The sequence below is a fragment of the Acipenser ruthenus genome, chromosome 18, assembly GCF_902713425.1.
Source record: "Acipenser ruthenus chromosome 18, fAciRut3.2 maternal haplotype, whole genome shotgun sequence".
Taxonomy (NCBI): domain Eukaryota; kingdom Metazoa; phylum Chordata; class Actinopteri; order Acipenseriformes; family Acipenseridae; genus Acipenser; species Acipenser ruthenus.
The window spans coordinates 1,963,791-1,983,240 of NC_081206.1; the positions used below are offsets into that span (position 1 = coordinate 1,963,791).

At 40.7% G+C, this 19,450-nt stretch overlaps 1 protein-coding gene across 10 annotated transcripts in view; it reads left to right on the forward strand.

The window, feature by feature from the left end:
* The window catches only part of LOC117421381 (receptor-type tyrosine-protein phosphatase T), a 148,381-nt gene that overhangs the window by 33,675 nt on the left and 95,256 nt on the right, over positions 1 to 19,450 (forward strand). For all 10 annotated transcript variants that reach the window (XM_058990754.1, XM_058990756.1, XM_058990758.1 and 7 more), the window contains exons 2-3: positions 2,745 to 2,870; positions 16,895 to 17,166. In XM_058990754.1, coding sequence (XP_058846737.1) covers positions 2,745 to 2,870; positions 16,895 to 17,166 — 398 coding nt within the window. The remainder of the gene's footprint in view (positions 1 to 2,744; positions 2,871 to 16,894; positions 17,167 to 19,450) is intronic.

Consider the following 19,450-nt stretch of genomic DNA (forward strand, 5'->3'; position numbering starts at 1 on the left):
GTGTAATAACATTGTAATTAGTACACATGTATTTACGAAGCAACTACTACAGTATGTAAACTCACAATAATTAGAGACGCTTAGGGGTAGATGTACGTACAGGCGCAGTGCAAATAATTATTGATGCAAAATTCAAATTGCATTGCGGACAGGCAATTATCTTGCACTGCGCCCTATGTAAGCTTAAGAGCAATGCAAATTACTCATCACGCACACAGATCACGATCCGCAGTTATGATAATGAGGGTCTCAAGGAGCACATCGGTCTCTTTAGCGGCCGCACTTGCAGTCCAGAGGTTACGGAGTTAGGAGGACAGAGAGCAGTAGGCGCTTTATGACATTTGTGGAGCACGAAAATACAAACCAAAAAAAAGATATGTCACTAAAAGGGCAGCAAAGTCGTCTTGGCACACGGAAAAGAAAAGAAACGTTTTCTGAGAAGGAGCTGAGAGTCCTTACGGCTGAGGTTACTCAACATGAAACAGAGTTGTTTGGAAAAGCCTCAGCCAACATCAGTTATGCTAGTATCCTTAGGAAATGATATGTATTGACCTACCCTTTTCAGCATGACATCCAGAAATCTGCCTAGCGCGCTGGAAAAGGTGGATTGGGCTATTCCTGCAGACATTCCAACTGTGGTCTGAAGGGAACCAGAGGCTAAGTAGTGCAGAGAACACAGCACTTTCACATGTGCAGGGATAGCGGCCCCTAGATTGACGCTGGAGTCTAGGATGACCTGCGGAGTGAGACGATAACGCTTTAGCATCGCATCCTCCGGCATCCCCTTACATCACATTAGAATGTTTGCGCCCGCTTAATATCCAGATCCTGCCCAATTCCATGCTCTTTTCTTCATTCGAATGCATTTCAATGTAATTTTAATGGATTAATGATGGCAAAGTGCAAATTTGATAGCGGGTGCAGAACGCCAGGTGAACACCATTCTTTACATACGCAGCATTTTTAGCGGCTGCTACAATCAGACTTTACAGCTGATAAACACGATTTACGGACGCAATATGGGGGTTTTGCACCCGCAAATCACTTTGTGAGTATCCTTGCATCTACCCCTTAATGTAAAGTGTTACCAGGTAAGAATACACGCTCTTATTCCTTGTATTTTTTTGTTTGTTTGTTTAAATGCAGACGTGTGCATCTTCGACTAAAAGAGAATGTTTTTTATCATATGAAAGTGCTACAGCAAAAATGCAATAGGCGATAACTGAGGCATACAGAGAACTACAGTTATCACTTGCAAGAACTTTTAGGATTCCTGACAGTGAATTAAAATGATGTGGTCCTAATCACTTGCCGTGCTGCTAGATTAATTCTCTGATTGAAACGTTATTGGTGGCTCTGGTTGAAATTGTGTTGCAATTGGGAGAGGATTGTTTCAAAAGGAATTCAATTTAAAAGAAAATGTAATCAGAAATGGGTAAACCCTTGACATTTTCCACTTGCAATTGTCTGTGCTTGAGTTTAGATTGTACACAGTAAAGAAACCCTCCAAACATCAATCAATGTTAGTAAACTTCAGGACAGAACCGTTGGACCTGGAACACATTGATTGTGAGATTGTGCCATGCAGTTAGCGTTGGATTTTGTGTGAAAAGTGGTTTAATTATTATAAAAAGAGATGTACAGTACAACTATAAAGTTTAACATTCTGTAGCAGCGTATCCAGTTATTCAATAGTAGGACTGATGGTAATCTATGAAAGAAATTGTGTAAATTGTGAATTATCTGGAAGGCTGTTTACCTAAAGCTGAGGGAACACAAAGCCTCTTTTTCAGGAACAGTGGCTTGAAACCTGGTTTCAGGAGACCGCAAGACTAGTGTGAAGCAACTTTGCTGTATCAAACCCCAAGTCTCCCCTTGTGTGCCTTGCAGTGGCCTGAAACCTAGTCTCCTGAAACCAAGTTACAAGCCACAAAGTGGCTTCATGTTCCCTCAGCTTAATATGATAAATCACACTGATGTGAACTCGCCAATGATCACACACATACATGTAGATCTATCAATAGGCAGCTGGTTTTGGGGGAACGGTTTGTTGTAAAAAAAACATCTGGAGCTCTTTTGTTCTCCCATCATTATGAAGCTGAACATAATTTTCCAGGTCAATCCAACAAGTTATAGGAGTCACAATCTTTCAAAAAAAAGCAAACGTCCGAACAAACCCCAAAACGTATAAACATATAGCAGTATGTGCACGGCGCATTCAGCTCGCTTACATCATTCTTACAAAATGAATTGATATCACTGCTGCTTTGCTTTAGCTACAGAAGGTCTGTTTTTCCCTGAGGATAATAATGCTGAACAGTTTGTTACAGATCCTGCTTAAAAGCGTATATATCTTATGCTTTTAATAGTTTACTTACAGCTGCTTAATACTTTGCTTCTCAAATATCAATATTCAATCAGATGTCTTTTACTGTATTCACACACTTTTTGAATACCGGCAGGTGTGCTACGGTATACTGTAATTCATTTGAGTAAAAGCTATCAGACATTGGCAGACTACCTAAAACAAAAAATCAAATTTCTAATCAAGATGCTGTGCAACGAATAACAGTACTAAAAAAAACCAAAAAAAAACAACAACAACTGATCTTTAATATGTCGCCCCTAGCAAAGATTACATTTAATGTGCTGGAAAATCATTACTTAGCTGAGATAAAATAATGATGTGAAAACAGGGCCTAATCATGTTGACACATTCCATCCATTTCCTTTCATTCCTCCAGGCAGTTGTTCCTTTGAAGAACACTACAGCAGCTGTGGATACAGTGTGGCTCTCGGGACGACCGGGTTTGCATGGGAACAAGTCAACACATGGGAGAAACCATCCATGGATGCAGCTGTCCCGACAGGTACAGTTACCCTTCTACGCACCACATTAGAAAGATTAACAGCAACAACCTGAACAATTTGGATTCTTACAGCAATAGCTTGCTTATTCACTGTTGCATGACCAGAACAATATCAAGTATTCAACTCTGTGATTTACAGCTGCTACTGCTAATTGATTGAGATCTGTTCTTAAAAAAAAAAAAAAAATTGTCAAAAACAACTTACGACACAATGTACCTTTTCAATTAAAAGGAAAAGCAGTAGGTTTGTGTGCAGCTGTATTGTCCAGAACTACTTTAAGTACTGCGATCACTGCTGATAAGAGTTGAATCCAGGCTTTCCTCGAAACCTGCCTTTTCGTTACACCTCTAGCTGTGTTATCCCTACTCAAGCTTCTCTATAATGGAGCGCTCGATTTCTAGATGGGTTTTCACAGAAGTTAAAGGGCTCCTTGTTATGTGAAAATACTAACAAGCATCATTCAGGCAACTTCAACACTCACCCCAAAGACACAGTAATACAAATGTAACATTGACTTTCTAATGAATTAAATCATTATTAGTCAAAGGAACGTTTCCCTCCTTGCTTACACAGTCGTTGTTTTCTCAACCCAGATTTTGTGATTTCTCTCTGTTCTTTTATTAATTCACTGAACATATGTTTGTACTGACAATGCAGAGCTGCTTTCAGCTTTTCAGACGGATAGATCTTCTTGCAAACCCTTCTAGTTGTGCTCATTTGTCTGATTGGTTGACGCTTCACTTCTCAAATTCTTTCTTTTAAGACGTCCTCTGGAATTATATTTTGCATCAAAGGAAGACTTTATCCAACATGTCTGAAGCAGTGATATATTTGTTCAACCACGGTACTTCAGAAACACTGGCTACATGATCAAAGGTTGAGTGATGATTAGGCTTCTGATGCAAACTCATTGGATTGTTTGGACTCTTATATAAAAGCCTCTATTCAATAATACATATCTCTATAGTGAATAATTCATTATATGGATGTAAGAGTAAATGCAAGGTCCTGCTTTTACAATAGGTGTGTGAAATACAATGTGAACGCTCAGGTGGTGAAGATATTAATGTTCTCTGAGTGAGGAGACAATGAAGTCTGTGCTTCTGTCTTGAAGAATGGTTAGCAACAAACAAAAGCTCAGACATCATACAGAATGTACCGTTCCTCATGTCTCCTCTTCGCTGTGAAAGCCTGGCATTAGAGACAGAAAAGCATGGATGTGCATATAAATGCTCTATAAGTCTAGTTTTTTGTTAAAATCTATTTTAACATTCTGTGGTTATAAACTCGCTGTTCCAGCCTATATTCCTTCTATTAGTGCCCCAATACAAAGACCAGAGGAGAGATATTATTAAATGCCCTCCCTTGTTTTGACACCAAACTTTTTTTTTTTTTAATTGCAATTTCCCCTTCAGGCTGGATTGCTGCTTTAATAACCTTCACAGCAGTGCTTTATAAGGCTTTAAAGAACCCAAGAACACTATGCCAGAAGGACAGGGCTCGTGTGTTATAATTACTGTTCATTACAGTGTGCGTCGAAGGAGTAATCTGCATTGCTTACACACCTGGTCTGCGCCACAAGGGCGAAGCACACACGGCACTAGCTTTGCCTGCATACAAAGTGATAGATGGGACTAATTTGAGGGGGAAGTGAGTGTAATCAATTGAAGACCAATCCCTTTGTGCATTTCCCGGGCAAAGCAAAGCAACCTATTATTTTGTTTGTAATTATTTTCCCACTCAGGAACGCCTCTTGCAAAAAGACATTTTGAAATGACGGAGTGTGCTTAGGAGCTGTTTATTGCTCTATGGATTATAGGTTGTCAAAACCCATCCCATCGTAGACCTTCCAGGGGGCCTGACATGGTTGATAAGGGTAACGTGATTAAATACCTTGCCTGATGTGCGCTCTTTCTGATGATTTGAGTACTCTTGAATGGAAAAAGGAGTGCATTGGTGATTTATTTTAGCAGATAATAAGTGAGGTATGCTTTTAGATGAGCATTGCTGTGGGGTTTTGGGGGAGCTTATCTCTACAGTCATACAAGATTTTGGGCTAAACATTAACCAATGAATTATTGTGTTGTTTTACAAAACCGAGCTCTTCAAATATAAAATATATAATTTGTGACAATCCATATCCCAGTATTTCATGCACAAGGAAGGACATTATGAAAAGATGTTTGAATCTCATTTATTGTATTCTGGGTAGCTGCTTAACACTTCCATTTTATGAAATGATCCGGACGCGCAATCCTAAGACTTTTTAAATAGACACACGTTCTAATTAATTTTTTTGTTATCATTAACTGTACCAATGTTTGAAGTGGAGCTGAAGGTCACTGGATTCAATTCTGTTGTTTTTTGCAATCCATTTAAAAAGTACAAATGTATATGCCTTATCTTTCTGCAACAAAAGGAATGCTTCTTCCTAAATGTATTTTAAAACGGAAATTATTAATGGAATATGGTTAAAATTAACTGACATTTAAACTGATGAAAAGTAAATTGAATTTAAAAAGATGCAGCTGTGTGCATGGTTCTGCAGTATAGATATGTTTTTAATTAAATTGTAAAAAGGTTCATTTTCTTCTTTTAAACTCTTGGGTATGTGCTGTATTTTCGATTGCTTGATCCAACTCAGCCACTAATTGGAAATCACTTTTGCAGTTGCTGTTCATGAAATATTTCTGCAGAAAGAACATGAAGAGGCTGGAAGCTATAAGAAAATTAATCTCAGATTGAAAGAATAAAACAACAAAGTATTTTAATGGCAAAACTCTCAATTTGTATTATTCCAAATCATTATTAGGACAGCTTTTAAATGAAAGGAAAAAAAACAACACAGAAATGCACCTGTTAATGCCACCTCTTTGACTTACAACATGCTGGACTTAATATTTCTAATAACGTTTTTTAAAACCATGTATAGATATTTTACCCCTGTTTTTTTTCCGGGAATGCCTCACCAAAGAGCGTCACGTCCCTGTTGCTTTCCATGTAGCAATCTGAGTTCTAAAGAAGGAAGGTCGGCAGGGCCACATTGGGCCCCATGCCTGGGTTTGTTCACCCCTACTTCACGGTCTGTTAGTCTGGATTGCTAAGACAGGGGCAAAAATAACTGACACGACTTCTAGTGAACCAATGTCTGCTAGAAAGCATGACTAGTAAAACATGCGGTACGGGAACACGATATCATGAACCACAGCAACAGTGGAGAATGAACTCGTAAATGCAGAGAAAAGTAGTCTGGGCACGTTCTGTTTCTGTGCCCCTCAGTCTGTAGGGAGAGAGAGAAAGAGAGAGAGAAAGAGAGAGAGCGAGAGAGAGAGAGAGAGAGAGAGAGAGAGAGAGAGAGAGCTGTGGAACATGAGTGACTGTTATCCTCTGCTTGGTAGAGTATGCGACTCTCAGCCACTCAAGGGATTTCGTGGCAGCAGCTAATCCAGGTTTCCTCTTTATTAAAGAAAACAGAAGTTACAAAATGTCACAGTGGATTTATTACCCTATTTCGCGGGCGTTGTTAACTAACTACCTAACAAGATGTTTTGATGCACTGTACTGTAGTATACTGTACAAAGTAAGAATGTCTCGGTTTGCCTTGCTTTCTGGGGCCAAACGGCTGACCTCAATTTTCAGGGTAAGCCGCTATCTCTGCTGGATTTTACACTCTTGGATCCCCTGCAGCATCTTCGGTTTTGGTCAGTTAGTGCCCCTGTGTTCCCCTTGTCTGTTACGTCCACCCGAGGCAAGTTCGTCTCCTTGAGGACAGACACGGCTTCTGACAGAACACAAATCACATTTTCTGCAATTTCTTTCTGGAGAGACCCTGATAAAAAGTTTCTAATGGTAAAAGCAGAGCAGAGTATGGTAAAGCATATTAATAAACATGGCAAACCAGGGTAAACTATGGTAAGTGCATAGCATAAACATGGAATAAATCATGGGAAAAGTGCAAAAATACTGTGGTAAACTTTTATCATTGGAAAAGGGTTTACTTTAACTATTATTTTTTAGGAAATGTAAATTTATCCAATTACAACACTGAAAGTCACATGCATACCAATCCCACTACTTCAGAAGTTTTCCAGACAGAATATCAGCGAGTAATATTGTACTTCAGCCTTGCAGACCCAAAATAACAAAACCCACTGCAGCAGCAATAACCTTCAGAACTTCAAACTGAAAATGAAGGTGCTTAACAAAAGGTAAGAGAGAGGTCTATTGTAGTGATTTGACAACCAGTGTTTTTCACCCATTGGCTTTCTTATTAATGAAATACAGTCCACCAAAGACCCGTCCTTTACATTTGGGTGGATGTTACTGTGGTGTTCAAATCATTCAAACAGACCCCAAGGTAAGTTCTTACACTTGACTAAGTACTATCCTAGAGGTTTTTCTACGTATAAGTTTTACTTTGGAATCTATGATTGAGTGTTTTTATCACTGAGTTATACAGTAGATCGCTCAGATTACCATTCCAATTTCAATTCTTTTAAAGTTCAGATGGTTTTTGCTTTTTAAGCTAATTACATTATTACCGCTGACAAAACTTGAATTGCTGTGACAAAGCTGTGGAGTTATTATTTTTTGATCAATGGATCCTTGATGGTGTTTCATCTCTTTTATAGTGTAAGTACTCTACTGCAAGATTGAAAGAAAAAAAACAATTATGTTTTATCATTGCTCTAATTTGATAAAAACAACTTGGTATAATACTGACATATACTGTATACCATACTACACTGTAAAAATCTTTGCACAAACATTTGAGCAACACTATTGCTCTGTATCTTCCCAAATGCTGTACCTGCCCATTTGCTTCTCATCTCTGCATCACTGTGTGTGTATTTCTAACCCTCTGCTTTTGTTTTATTCATCGCTATGTCTGCCGGAGGATTAGTAAACTAAAGCTTGTATGCTGTAGCTATTCATTTCATAATTACCAAGTACACCCACTGCAGGGATGTCATAATCAACTATGCATGTATCCACAAACCAAACTTGATTTATTTATTTTGAATTCCCCCGATGTGCTACCTTAACTATTTCAAATATATTACACATTAAATATTAAAAAAGAACTGCATTGCTTATTAAACACAGAGGATATTTAATAGCCAGCACCACTATATTGCCACAGGCGCTGGTAAGGCGGCAGAAAGGTCTTCCTTTTGAGTATTATTAATAAGCCATGGCATTGGCGCACATTACATATTCTGCGTATACGGCTCAGAAGTAATAAGATGCAGTTTTCAAGGAGAGACAACATCTAATGATTATACTAGAGAAGGTAACAGAATATCGAAGTGATGTGTGGAACACAGTGCATATCAATCAGAGGCTTGAACCTTTACCTGGCTCTTCCTAGCCTAGCATTTTAACCATCTCGCTGAATAGCCAGCATGGGGTGGGTGTGCACAAGCAGTTCCTATTGTGTACAGCACTGATTCCACCACCGGAGTCAGCCCCCCCATCGCAGTACAATGTTATCTAGACTTCTCCTGCTCTAGTGAATGTAGAAGTAAGGGTATGAAGTGTCATACATGAAGTAGGGTCATGGAGCAGAGTGTATGATCTGGGCATATGAAATAAAAGAGAGAGATGCACGTGCAGCCTGCTTCGTGCAGGATTGATTGAAGAGTTTTAGTGCTTAGATATAAAGCCGTGGTCGGTATACCCTCCTGTGACTCTCCCCCAGCTGAGGAGAATTCAACTACAGCACCACCGTCTCAGGCCAGCCATTCCCAACCTCTCTTCCAGGGAGCGATCCCTTGTGGTCTGTGAATTAATACCAAGTGGTCCCTGAAGAATGATTTGCTCTAAATTACAGCGTATGCAGGTCATTGTCGGTTTTCAAAACTGTTAAAAAACGCACATGGGTATGTATGTAGCCTTTATGAAGGTGTTATTAATGCAACAGTACACGCAGTATCCAGTGCAAATAAAGCATTGATGTTGTTGGAATAAATCTGCTGGTTTTTGGTCCCTTCTTTTGGAGCCACTGTCTTCGACTATAGAACTCAGACCCTAGAAACTGGACTGATGACATTATGCATCTAGAAAGGATTACCCTTACAGACAGCATGGTGTTTTAGAAATAGGAATTGCACTGCATTGTATTGTCATGTCATGTCATGCATTGTATTGGGATTGCATCTCAAAAGGCCTCGGAGGTTGTTGAACACGAGATAAAGAAAGAGCTAGCATTTGTAGCACTGCGCTTGTAATGTTACCCTTGAAAACCTACAAAGTGTTTTGTGTAAAATGGGCTTTTCTGTCTGGCGACTGTATAATACCAGGGCTGTTTTTAAAGTTAAAGGAATAGTGTTTCTGATTGAAGATGCTGCACAGGGGGATTGACACCCGACTCTAGTGGCGGATCATTAAAGTTTCCATACAGACGTGGAATTGGTTCACAGTCTAACCTCTATAGAAGAATGCATTAGTAATGCATACACATGAAAGTAAGGCTAGCAATATCTATATCCAAGTGAATATCTTATATTTGGTGCAGGTTATTCCAGTGTATTACTATTATTCTGGTGTTTGTCTACTTGTATTGTATCATCTTTTATTATTTACTACCCAAGTAATTTTCCCAGATCAGGTGTCAAAAAAAAAAACAAGAAAAAGTCAGCTCTCAGTTTCCAGCTTCACAAATCCATTGGACAAGTTCAGTCCGCCCAGATCCTTCATCAGCGTGCACACGGTGTACTGTATCATACACAGCAAGAAAGTTTAGAGTTAATAGAAATGATATCCATCAATTAGCGCTGCGAGGGCAAGCTGGTCAATTATCTGGGCCTTGTCATAGCTGTCAGTGTTGAAATTGAACAGCGCTTTGATGGATCCATCTTCCGAAGTGGCTTTCTAACTATATTTTACATCACCATTTGTTTTTATTTTCCTGACAGGTCACTCATTATATCACAAGTTTCAGCAGAGTGGCTTGCTCTTGGGAGGACAACCCAGAGTGCACTGGGGTAGCTGGTGATCGCTAACCGAGTCCAACGCTGAGCAAACGAGAATCAATGGGGATTTCAGACTGCAGGGAAACTGCATTAGCCTTTCCTAATGGTTCTGCTTTTGTTTTTGACCTCAGTGGATGAACGGTTGTATAATTAATACCATTACAGGTTCTTAGTATTATTGGTTATAAATGAGGATGAAGCATACTGCAATTAAAAAATACAAAAACAACCTATTTAAAAAAAAATGAAATCATTGAAGAGTTTTCATTCTGCCTGTTGTAACATTTCTCGATTGAATTAAAGTTTCATACCTATATTTAATAGTCACCTTGGACTGTGAATGTTTTATAAACCATTTGAGAATCCAACTTTCTGTGTTATGGAAACTCTGGGACCTGAGACCATCACGGATTGGGGTATGTGACTTCTTGAAAGACCTTTCATCAAGATACTGGCTTTGCACTCGGTACACAGCTGTAGTCAAGTTCAGTCAAGGGAAAAAATAACCCTTTACTAATTTTACAGAACTACCATCGCCACAGTGTATGTTGCCTCTGAACTACTGGGGTTGCATTATTGAGGTCATGTGAGGTATAGGCACATGACTCTGAGTTATTATCTTAATATATTGTATAGGTTTTCTATGCTGCTTTTTTTTGACTGTTTTCCTGAATTCATTGTTTTTATTATTATTCTTTGGTGCTTTAGAATCTTTTGGTGATTTAGTTTCCATTACAGTTTATTTTATCTGTTTAGTTATTTAGTCAAGAGACACCGCTGTGTATTTCTGACTTCTGAAATAGAGTATTTTCACTCCTAGCAAGGAAGGACCGTAGCAAATCTGTTGTAATGTCAGTCTGATTCCACCTGGATGCTCTGTCCTTCTGACCCTCGCAGCATGAACTACGTGTGCCCTCTCTCACAGCTTGTCTGTATCTCTACCTCGTCAGCCTCCTGGAACAATGACCAACTCATCCAAGCAAACATTTCAGAACCATCCTTTTCTATAGACCTTACACTGGTTCCTGTCTGCAAAACAAATCAGTGTTTTTTTTTTAAGCATCTCCGATCCACTCCATGGGAAACATTGACCTTCTCCATCACCTGAGGGATTTGTTGATTTCGTTATTTTTTTTCTCTCCAGTGTTTTTCTTTTTTTTGCTTTTTCTTTTTGAATTAGGAAGAAACCAAACAGACAAAAAAGAAAAACCCACACACTTTTCTGAATGTTCCTGCACACACCGATAGTTACTGGGCACCAATCATTGTGTTCCAGGGGCTCGTTAATCCCTTTCATTCATCACAGCACGGACTGGGCTCTCTGGGTTATTTCATTTCAGAAATAAATGTCAGCATGAATCTCAAGGAAATGTACTTTTGGTAATGGAAGCCCCCGAGTCTATACATTTTCTGTGTGTCTGTGTGTGCCTGTGGCATTGGCATGCAGGGAGAGGAACAGCAGGTATCCTGATTAATACATTATTTTAAACCAGATCCTTTATTCTGCTATCAGAGCACTGTTTCAATATCAATAGATGTCTTCTGCATATTATTGTGAGGTTGGGTTGCGTAAGGACCAACATTGTCAGGCTGTAGACCCTTGCATTCTCCCTGCTGAATACTATATTTTTCTATTGACATGAATCATTTTAATTAGCGCAACCTGTCCTTCACACACTGCAAGTTTATTTGCATCACAAGACGTTAGTCTTCAGTGGTAGCATAACAAGCATAGCCCATGTAATTTCACCAAGGAATCTATTAGGAATCCTTCAATGAAACTGTTGAACTTTTAGATACAAGCATGGGGATAGCAACGTACATTAGAAAGGAGTTCATTATATTTATCAGCCTTGATTTTCCTGATAGTTTCCTAATACTACAGAGTCTACAGACACTGTACCGTATGCACAAGATGTCTCAATTTAATGAGATTTAAAACTACCATTACAATTTGATGCCTTTCTGCTTTGTTCATTTGAGCGCCTTTATTTTCACCGTCATCCGTCAGCCAAGCTGTTGAGTCGCTCCCTGTGCAGCAGAAACAGTCTATGCTGCACACAGGACTGTCACGTGGGATCCTAATACCAGCCGAACATGGAATTAATCTACTGCTTCATCCGATTCAAACTGTAATAAGTCATTTCCAAACCTCCGGGAAGAGCAACTGAGCGCACGTCCGGTTATTTTTACTTTCCTAAACCACCATCCCTGCATATCGGTTCTGCTGGTAATGCGCCATGCGGTTACAGGCATGGCAGTGACCGGCCAGGACTGTGGCTCCTTATCACAGGCCCCCGCTGGCTGGCAATCCGGGTTGTACTTGCCTAAGCTGCTCAGAAGCTGGTGGTCATAAATGAGTCTTAATGCCTATGAGCAGGTATATCAGTAACCTGTGGGTATCGCTCTGACAAGGCAGTTTATTATGTGATGTCAAGCGTCCCCCTCTGAGTGATCCTTTGTACTCCGCGCTGTTAAATCTACACCTCGTTTTGCTGCCATCGCCCCGTAGCACAGCTTTTTAAATGGGGTGTTATCTGACAGCTCCTAAGTTGTATGGATATGCAAAGCCATTAAAAACTCAATTACCCTGTGTCTTTCTTTTTATTGCAGCAGTGTAAAAAAAAAAAACGTAATCATAAAGATTCAATATGGAAGCAAACTAGCTGCCATCTGCTTTGAATCGCATTTTAGCTTTAAATCTAATGTTTAATTCAAACCAACATAAATCACAGATGTGTGAACAGTATTAAGGTTTATTCCAGTGTCACCAGTCCTTTTACAGAGAAGATGCTTTATCGCTATCAGGGGAACACATCACTGTTTCACGAGTGTTTACTGAATGCTTTCTGAAAGTGCATTAATTGCTGCATATGTATTTAAAATTAGGTCGTGTTGCAGTGTTAACTTGAGTGGCTTTTACCAACCCTTATAAAACAGAATAGCATGAATCCTGCAGCCCACCTAATTACAAAGATACTGTACTGTTCACGTATAGTAGACTGTGTAGGATGTTTGCAATGCCATAGTGATTTGGGTAGAGCTAATGAGAGCCTATCCAGGCTGGGGCATGTGTAATATGGAGGGGGGGGGGGGGGGGGGGGGGGTGGTGGTAACAAAACACGGATCTTTCCAAACACTAGGCAACTAAAACATTGATTTAATATTCCTGTGTTGGATTCTTTTACACAGCAATATCTTTAGTGCTAATCAACCTTGCTGCCTTTAGTGCCTGTGCAATTGATCTAAACCTCAGCTGCTGGGCTGTAGTTTCCCCCCTATGTTAAATGCATGTGAGTTTAAGTGTAAAAATATGTATCAAATATGTTTATATTAGCCAGCGTCTCTCTCTCACGTTGATGTGTGTGTTTTTTTTGCGATACTTATTTAGAACAGCAACACTGCAGCAATCACAAAGATTGGGTGTGAAAAGAAAGCAGGCTTTCTTCTTGTAATAAAATCATTTTTGTAATGGTTTGTCCGTCGGGAGAGAGAGACAGCACAGAGAGACAGCAGTTCTTAAGGATCATTTTTATTGGCTCTGTATTCAGGAGGCCACGTCTCATTCTTCAGCACAGCATCAACATTTTATAGCATTTTTGATGAGTTTTGTAATGAAATCCTCAGGGATGCAAGCCCATGCCTATAAGCCCTGCATTCTGTCTTAAGCGTAGCTATTTTCACACACAGCCCTATATCAGTGATCTATCGCAAGAGGGTCAGGCGACTTGGAGACCCCAGTCATCAATCACCCCGTTCCCCTCAAGACACTTTCCTCGTTTACACGGGGCAGCTATGGTGTTTGCACTTCTTGCTGTTGTCTCGTTTGATACAGAATCCCAGGGGAGTTGTATTACCTGATCATTTGATATGGCTCTGCGATATACTACAGCAGATAAACCGAGATGTCTCTGGGGAGCCGACACTGTTTCAGTTGGCCGAGGGGATTTCTCAAACCATCATTTCACAGATGGACAACCATAAAGACCAAATTGTGTTTGAAATCGCACTTTAAAAAAATAAAAAAGGAAGAAGCTGACAGCTTATTTGTGTTTCTGTTCGGCATGGTAATGACAACCCATTAAAGCAAACATTAGCTATATTATATACTGTATAGAATATGTAATTTAATTCACTCTTCATCCCTTGATTATGTGCAGTGCAGTCAGTCTGTGTGATTGCATATAATTATTTTTGTATCCAAATTAGACGTGATTGGTTGCTACTTGGCAACACCAGAAATCTCAAATGAAGACAAGAAAATCTGTTAAAACATATGAGCTTTGGGTTTTAGCTGTGGCGTTGTCACGTAATCATCATTCATCGTATTTTCTTGGGTTAAAACCCCCCAGTATTCAATTTCCCCTTCCTGACAGTGCCTCCTATCTGGTCTCTGTTATCTTCTTCACATTTCACACTGCCTCCAATCTCACTGAGCCAGAGACCAATCTTTATCTGCAGGCCGCTGGCTGCACATTTTACCATCTGAACCTGTACAAAATTAAACTTGGGTTTTATCAGAAAAAAATAGCGCTCCTCTGAGGAGCAGTTTTGGTTGTTCTCTAGATTTCTTTCCCCTGGATCGGATAAGTCCAGCAATCCCCCAGCCTTGCTGTTTTCAGCCTTTTTACACATTTCTTATTTATCTCTATGATAAAGACTCTATGCAAGTTAATGCTTTATGAATAAATCAGGTCTGATTTTTCCAATGCATTGATTTTTAAGAGACGAGGTCTGTATGTCAATGTAATGAAAATTCAGTGGACATTACCAGCTGGCAATATTTGTTATAAAGCCATGTGACCCATGACTGGGTGCAATGTAAGATGGCTTTCAAAGCATATTCATCTTTAAAAACTCAAGAACCAATCAACTCTTTAGATTAGCAGTGCATTACTGGAACGGCCCTAAAGAAAAGAAAAAAAGGTGCTGATAAAGTATATTAAAAGCACACACAAAGGCAGGAGCAGCATTTTAGCATTTTATTTCTAGTACTGTTCAACTTATCTGCAGTGGCTCTGTACTTGCAAAAGCGTTTTACACCCCAAACAGTGGCAGTTTCATAACTGATGATCCAGTTATCAGATTAATAGGATGGTAAGGGAGGGGGGGCTTCACACACTCAGTGTCTGCTAAAATGAACAAATTAAAGGCAAATAGAAAAAGGTCATTGAGCAAGAGTCTGAAAAGGCCACGCTACATCTCTGAGAAACAGCCATTTCCACGCCTGTCTGATTTAGCCCTTATTATTTCCTGTTAGAAAAGACAAATGTGTAATGCTGTGACACTGCTAAAGGAGGATATCATCTGGTAATTAGGAAATCCAAAGCAAACGGGCACACCCCAGCAGAGGCTGATAAACACATGGAGTATCAAACCAGGGAAGAGCACTGAAACGAGCCTGAGAGAGGGACCAGTTGATGTGATCACATCACTGCATCGGTCTCACTTGTGCAATGCAGTTTTATCAGTGGAATAATTTGCATTGTTTAGGAACTCATTTAATCTAATTGGCCGTGTTCTTTCAGGGTAGGAGGACTCTTGTTTAACAGGGCTATTAAGGAAGATCCAGCTCTCTTGTGCTCCCGGTGGTCTGTGCGGGAGGGGTGCGATACATTAATAATGCTGGCGAGCTGTTTATCTGACTAGCACAGGTGCTCCTGGTGGGCCTATCACCCTGCTGCAGACAGGATTAGCACACTAAATAGAAGTCAGAAGTGAGTCAAGTTTCTTCAGTTACCAATCTGCCACGGCTGCAGATAGGTTTAAGTGTTGCTCATAGCAGTATTGATTCAGCAGTGACTCTCTCAGATTTGTGAATGTAGGAGGCAAGGCTATTTTCAGCTGGCTGCTAAACTAAAGGACAAATTGAAACCAGTGCGACCGTAAACCAATCAAGAAAAAATAACACCGCTATCCTGTGTGTAAAATGCCGGAAACAAATTACCAGCAACCCCTAGAAATTAATTTCCTACCTGCTTTTCAGGGAGCCAACTTCAATTGAATGGTGTACGTGCTTGCGATGACTCATGTCTTTTAGAGTGAGAATGCTAGAACTGTCAGGTCAGGTCTTAAAATAAACAGCTGTCCAGCTAATCCAATGAGGTTGAAGACGTCTTGGGATTAGATTTGAGAAACGGCCACCCAGGTTTAGTATAAGTACAGCATGCAGACTGTATGACACACTGGGGGTTGTATTACAGGTGCTGATAGTTCCCTCAATCCTCCAATGCTTGCCATGCACAGCAATGGACAGGCTGGCAGCACCCCGCTCATAGTCTGATGCAGGCTAATCAAGCTGTAGCACCATGGAACATATACTGCTTGCACATAGTGCGCTTGTATGCAAGTATAGAGAGTTGACAGCTTATTCCATCACTCCAGAGCCTGAATCAATATTTGAAATGTCCCCCCGAGGGAGCTCAGCTACCCAGCTCGACCCCCAACGGGAGCGTTCAAGAGATTAGTTATACTGACTGCACAGATCTACTTGAGTCTCAGCCCAGTGACACCTTTCCCAATCACCCTTTCACTGGGTTAGTTACAGTGCTAACTGGCCCTAAATAATGACCCGTGCCACATAGGCTTTTCATTAATCAGGTGGTTAATTCTGTGCAGAAACAACTAGTACTAATATGACAAAATGCTATTTATTCTGTAGATCAACTGAGTGTGTGATTCAGCTGATTCAACTGATTCAACTGAGTGTGTGATTCAACTGATAAATAGTCTAGTTAGGACTATTTATATATATTTTAAAGAGGAGACGATGATCTGTTCATGGATACCATGATGTTTAGCGAGCAAGGAGTCTAAGTGAGTTTATCAGGCAGCAAACTCCCACCCGAGTTATACTGCTTTCCTACAAAAAGACTAACATTTTGGGGTCCCATTATACTTGTGAGGTGGCTTGCTCTATATATATATATAGGTTGTCTATTCGGGGGTGCCAGTGTATTTAATAAATCCAGTCTATATGTATAATATTAATAAATCCAGTCTATATGTATAATATGAATAATACTGCATGTCTGCTCTCGTTACGGCAGGTTCCTTTATGATGGTGAATGGTTCAGGAAGAGCCTCTGGACAGAAAGCTCACCTGCTGTTGCCCACGCTGAAAGAGAACGACACGCACTGCATCGACTTCCACTACTCCCTGTCCAGCAAGGACGGCTCCACCCCAGGCTCCCTGAACGCCTACGTCAAAGTGAACGGGGGTCCGCAGGGGAACCCCGCGTGGAACGCCTCCGGCAGCGTCACCGAGGGATGGGTGAAAGCGGAACTCGCCATCAGCACGTTCTGGCCCAACTCCTACCAGGTGAGCTTCTGTCCTTTGCAGTCGTGTTCACCTGTGCGTTGGCTGAGATCGCTTGGAGCTCAGCACTCCCAGGCTGGCCTACGTTAGTTCCTTTGAGCTCTAGCTGCTGCGTTAGACTTCCGTAAGTGTAGAATGAAAGCACCTAGAGGAGCTGGAGTATTTAATGACACTGAGTGTGTCAGTGGGGTGTATGGCAGCCAGGAAGACACTGATTCAATGTGGTGGCAGAAAGGTGCCAGATTTGTCCTGGAGGGAAACGCGACCATTCCTCAGTGATTACTGTCTCTGATTGCTTCAGGTTGGGGTGGAAATCTGTTGGAAGGTGTGATGAGACTGTTCCTGGTGAAACAATAGAAGGAATTTGTGCAGTCTTGGATACAGAAAAGGCAGCAAAAAAAGTGTCCGTTCCTCTGTCAAAATCTTCTTGTCAGATTTGCCATCCTGCCCCTCGTTACTGACACTGACATGTGCAAGAGAGGTGTAGCTTTTAAATGTGTCTGGGTCCATTTGTATGATAAATTAACACATTTGAGGGACACACTATTTAAACAAAAGGTGTGTGCTATATATCACAGGTGTTTTTCTTTACTGCTTCAGTATAAAATCAGTTCTCCAGGTGTGATCACAAGTAGATTCCTCATTTGCAAACAGCGTAGGGCAGTGTGTCGCTGTTCAGTGCCTCCAGCCCTCACAACAATAGTCTATTCATTTATAAAACTCCTTTCCAAACGCAATTACGAGCTCCTAACAGTAACCTTAATGAGAATGAATTTGTCATAGTTTTATTCCTGTTAGAAGGCACCCATGTACAGAGCAGCTGAGAGAGTGGTGCATGCATAATTGTAAAATCTCAAAGGATCTTTGTTAACAGAATGAATGGGATAGGAAATGCAAAGGGCACTGTCATTAAGAAGATACGTAAAAACATCTCAGGAGGAAAAAAAGTTATATATTGCCACCTGGTGGTCAGAGCTGATCAAAATCTAAGTAGAACAAGTAATTGTAGCAAGGTTGGAAGATGAGCCCCTCCCCGGGCGCAGTAGGGAGTGCACTCAGTAGGGGGCTCTTTTCAATTAGACATTAAAGCCAGGACTAGTGTGCTTAGCGGACATCAAACTCAAGGCAGTCCTTTTGAAAATAGGAACAGGGCTCTTAATCCCGGTGCCCTGGCAAATGCTATATTGGGAATTGTAACGGGCAATTAAAAACATCTTCCAAAACTAATAATGTTCTGTTTTTGATGGAGAGAGGGGGCATTCAATGATCTGAACTCTAGGTCTTTAAACTCTGCGTGTGTCTGTGTGTGTGGGGGGGGGGGGGGATACACCAGCATGTGGCAGTTTGATTCTGTAGGTGTTGTATATCAGTAGGTGTGTTCACAGACAGGCAGGATGAGGGTTTATAAGAGCACAGTCAGGTTTGTATAGACTTATAAAAGCAGTTTGTGGAGTCGGTGCTTTGCATGCGGTTGTCAGTTTGCTTGAGAAGCCAGGCAGTGGTAGCAGTGGGGACTGAAGCTCTCACCTATTTGAAATGCAGATGGATAGATCATGGGTGAGCACTGTCTGCATTGGCTTTCTCATTTAGATTCTGATTCAGAAAAATACATTTGTGAACCACTTTCCACATATTGAAAAGCTTACTAAAATCCTTCATTCTTTAGACCCAGTGAGGGTAAGTCTAGGCCAGGTCTTTGCACCAACGAGGTACTTAAGTAGGCAAATTACACCTAACAAACCTGGAGTGGAGTGGCCCTTTGAAGGATGGGAGTTGCCCACCCCTGAACTAGACTCAAACATTCCCATGAAAAGTAATTGGTTTGCAATCTCTTGAGTTTCTCCATTTCATCAGCTGCAGGGTGCTGGATTCAAGAATATTAACCTCTGTCTCAGCAGCTCCAGTGCCCCAGGGGGTGGAGGAGAGGCAAGAGAGAGAACTGTCTTCTCCTAAATATGCCATTAAACCAAAAGACAGGTTCTCTGCTTGAAGTTTTGCTCTGTTTGAGGTTTTAGCTGTGAGGTATGGGATATTAAAATAGCTGACACACAGACAGGCAGCAGATTGCTTTCCAAAACCAGTGATCTGCTGCTCTGAAAGAAGTGTAATCCTTCCTTAAACTTAACTCTTTCTCCTTAAGTGTTTTGCAAGTTAAATCTGCAAGTCAGACGCTATGTACCATGCATTACCATGCTTCATGGTGCTCTACTGTGTTGGGCTATGCCTTACCAAATGCACCCTACTACTTACTGTTCCTTAGCATTGCTACAGGTAGGCAAACAATTCA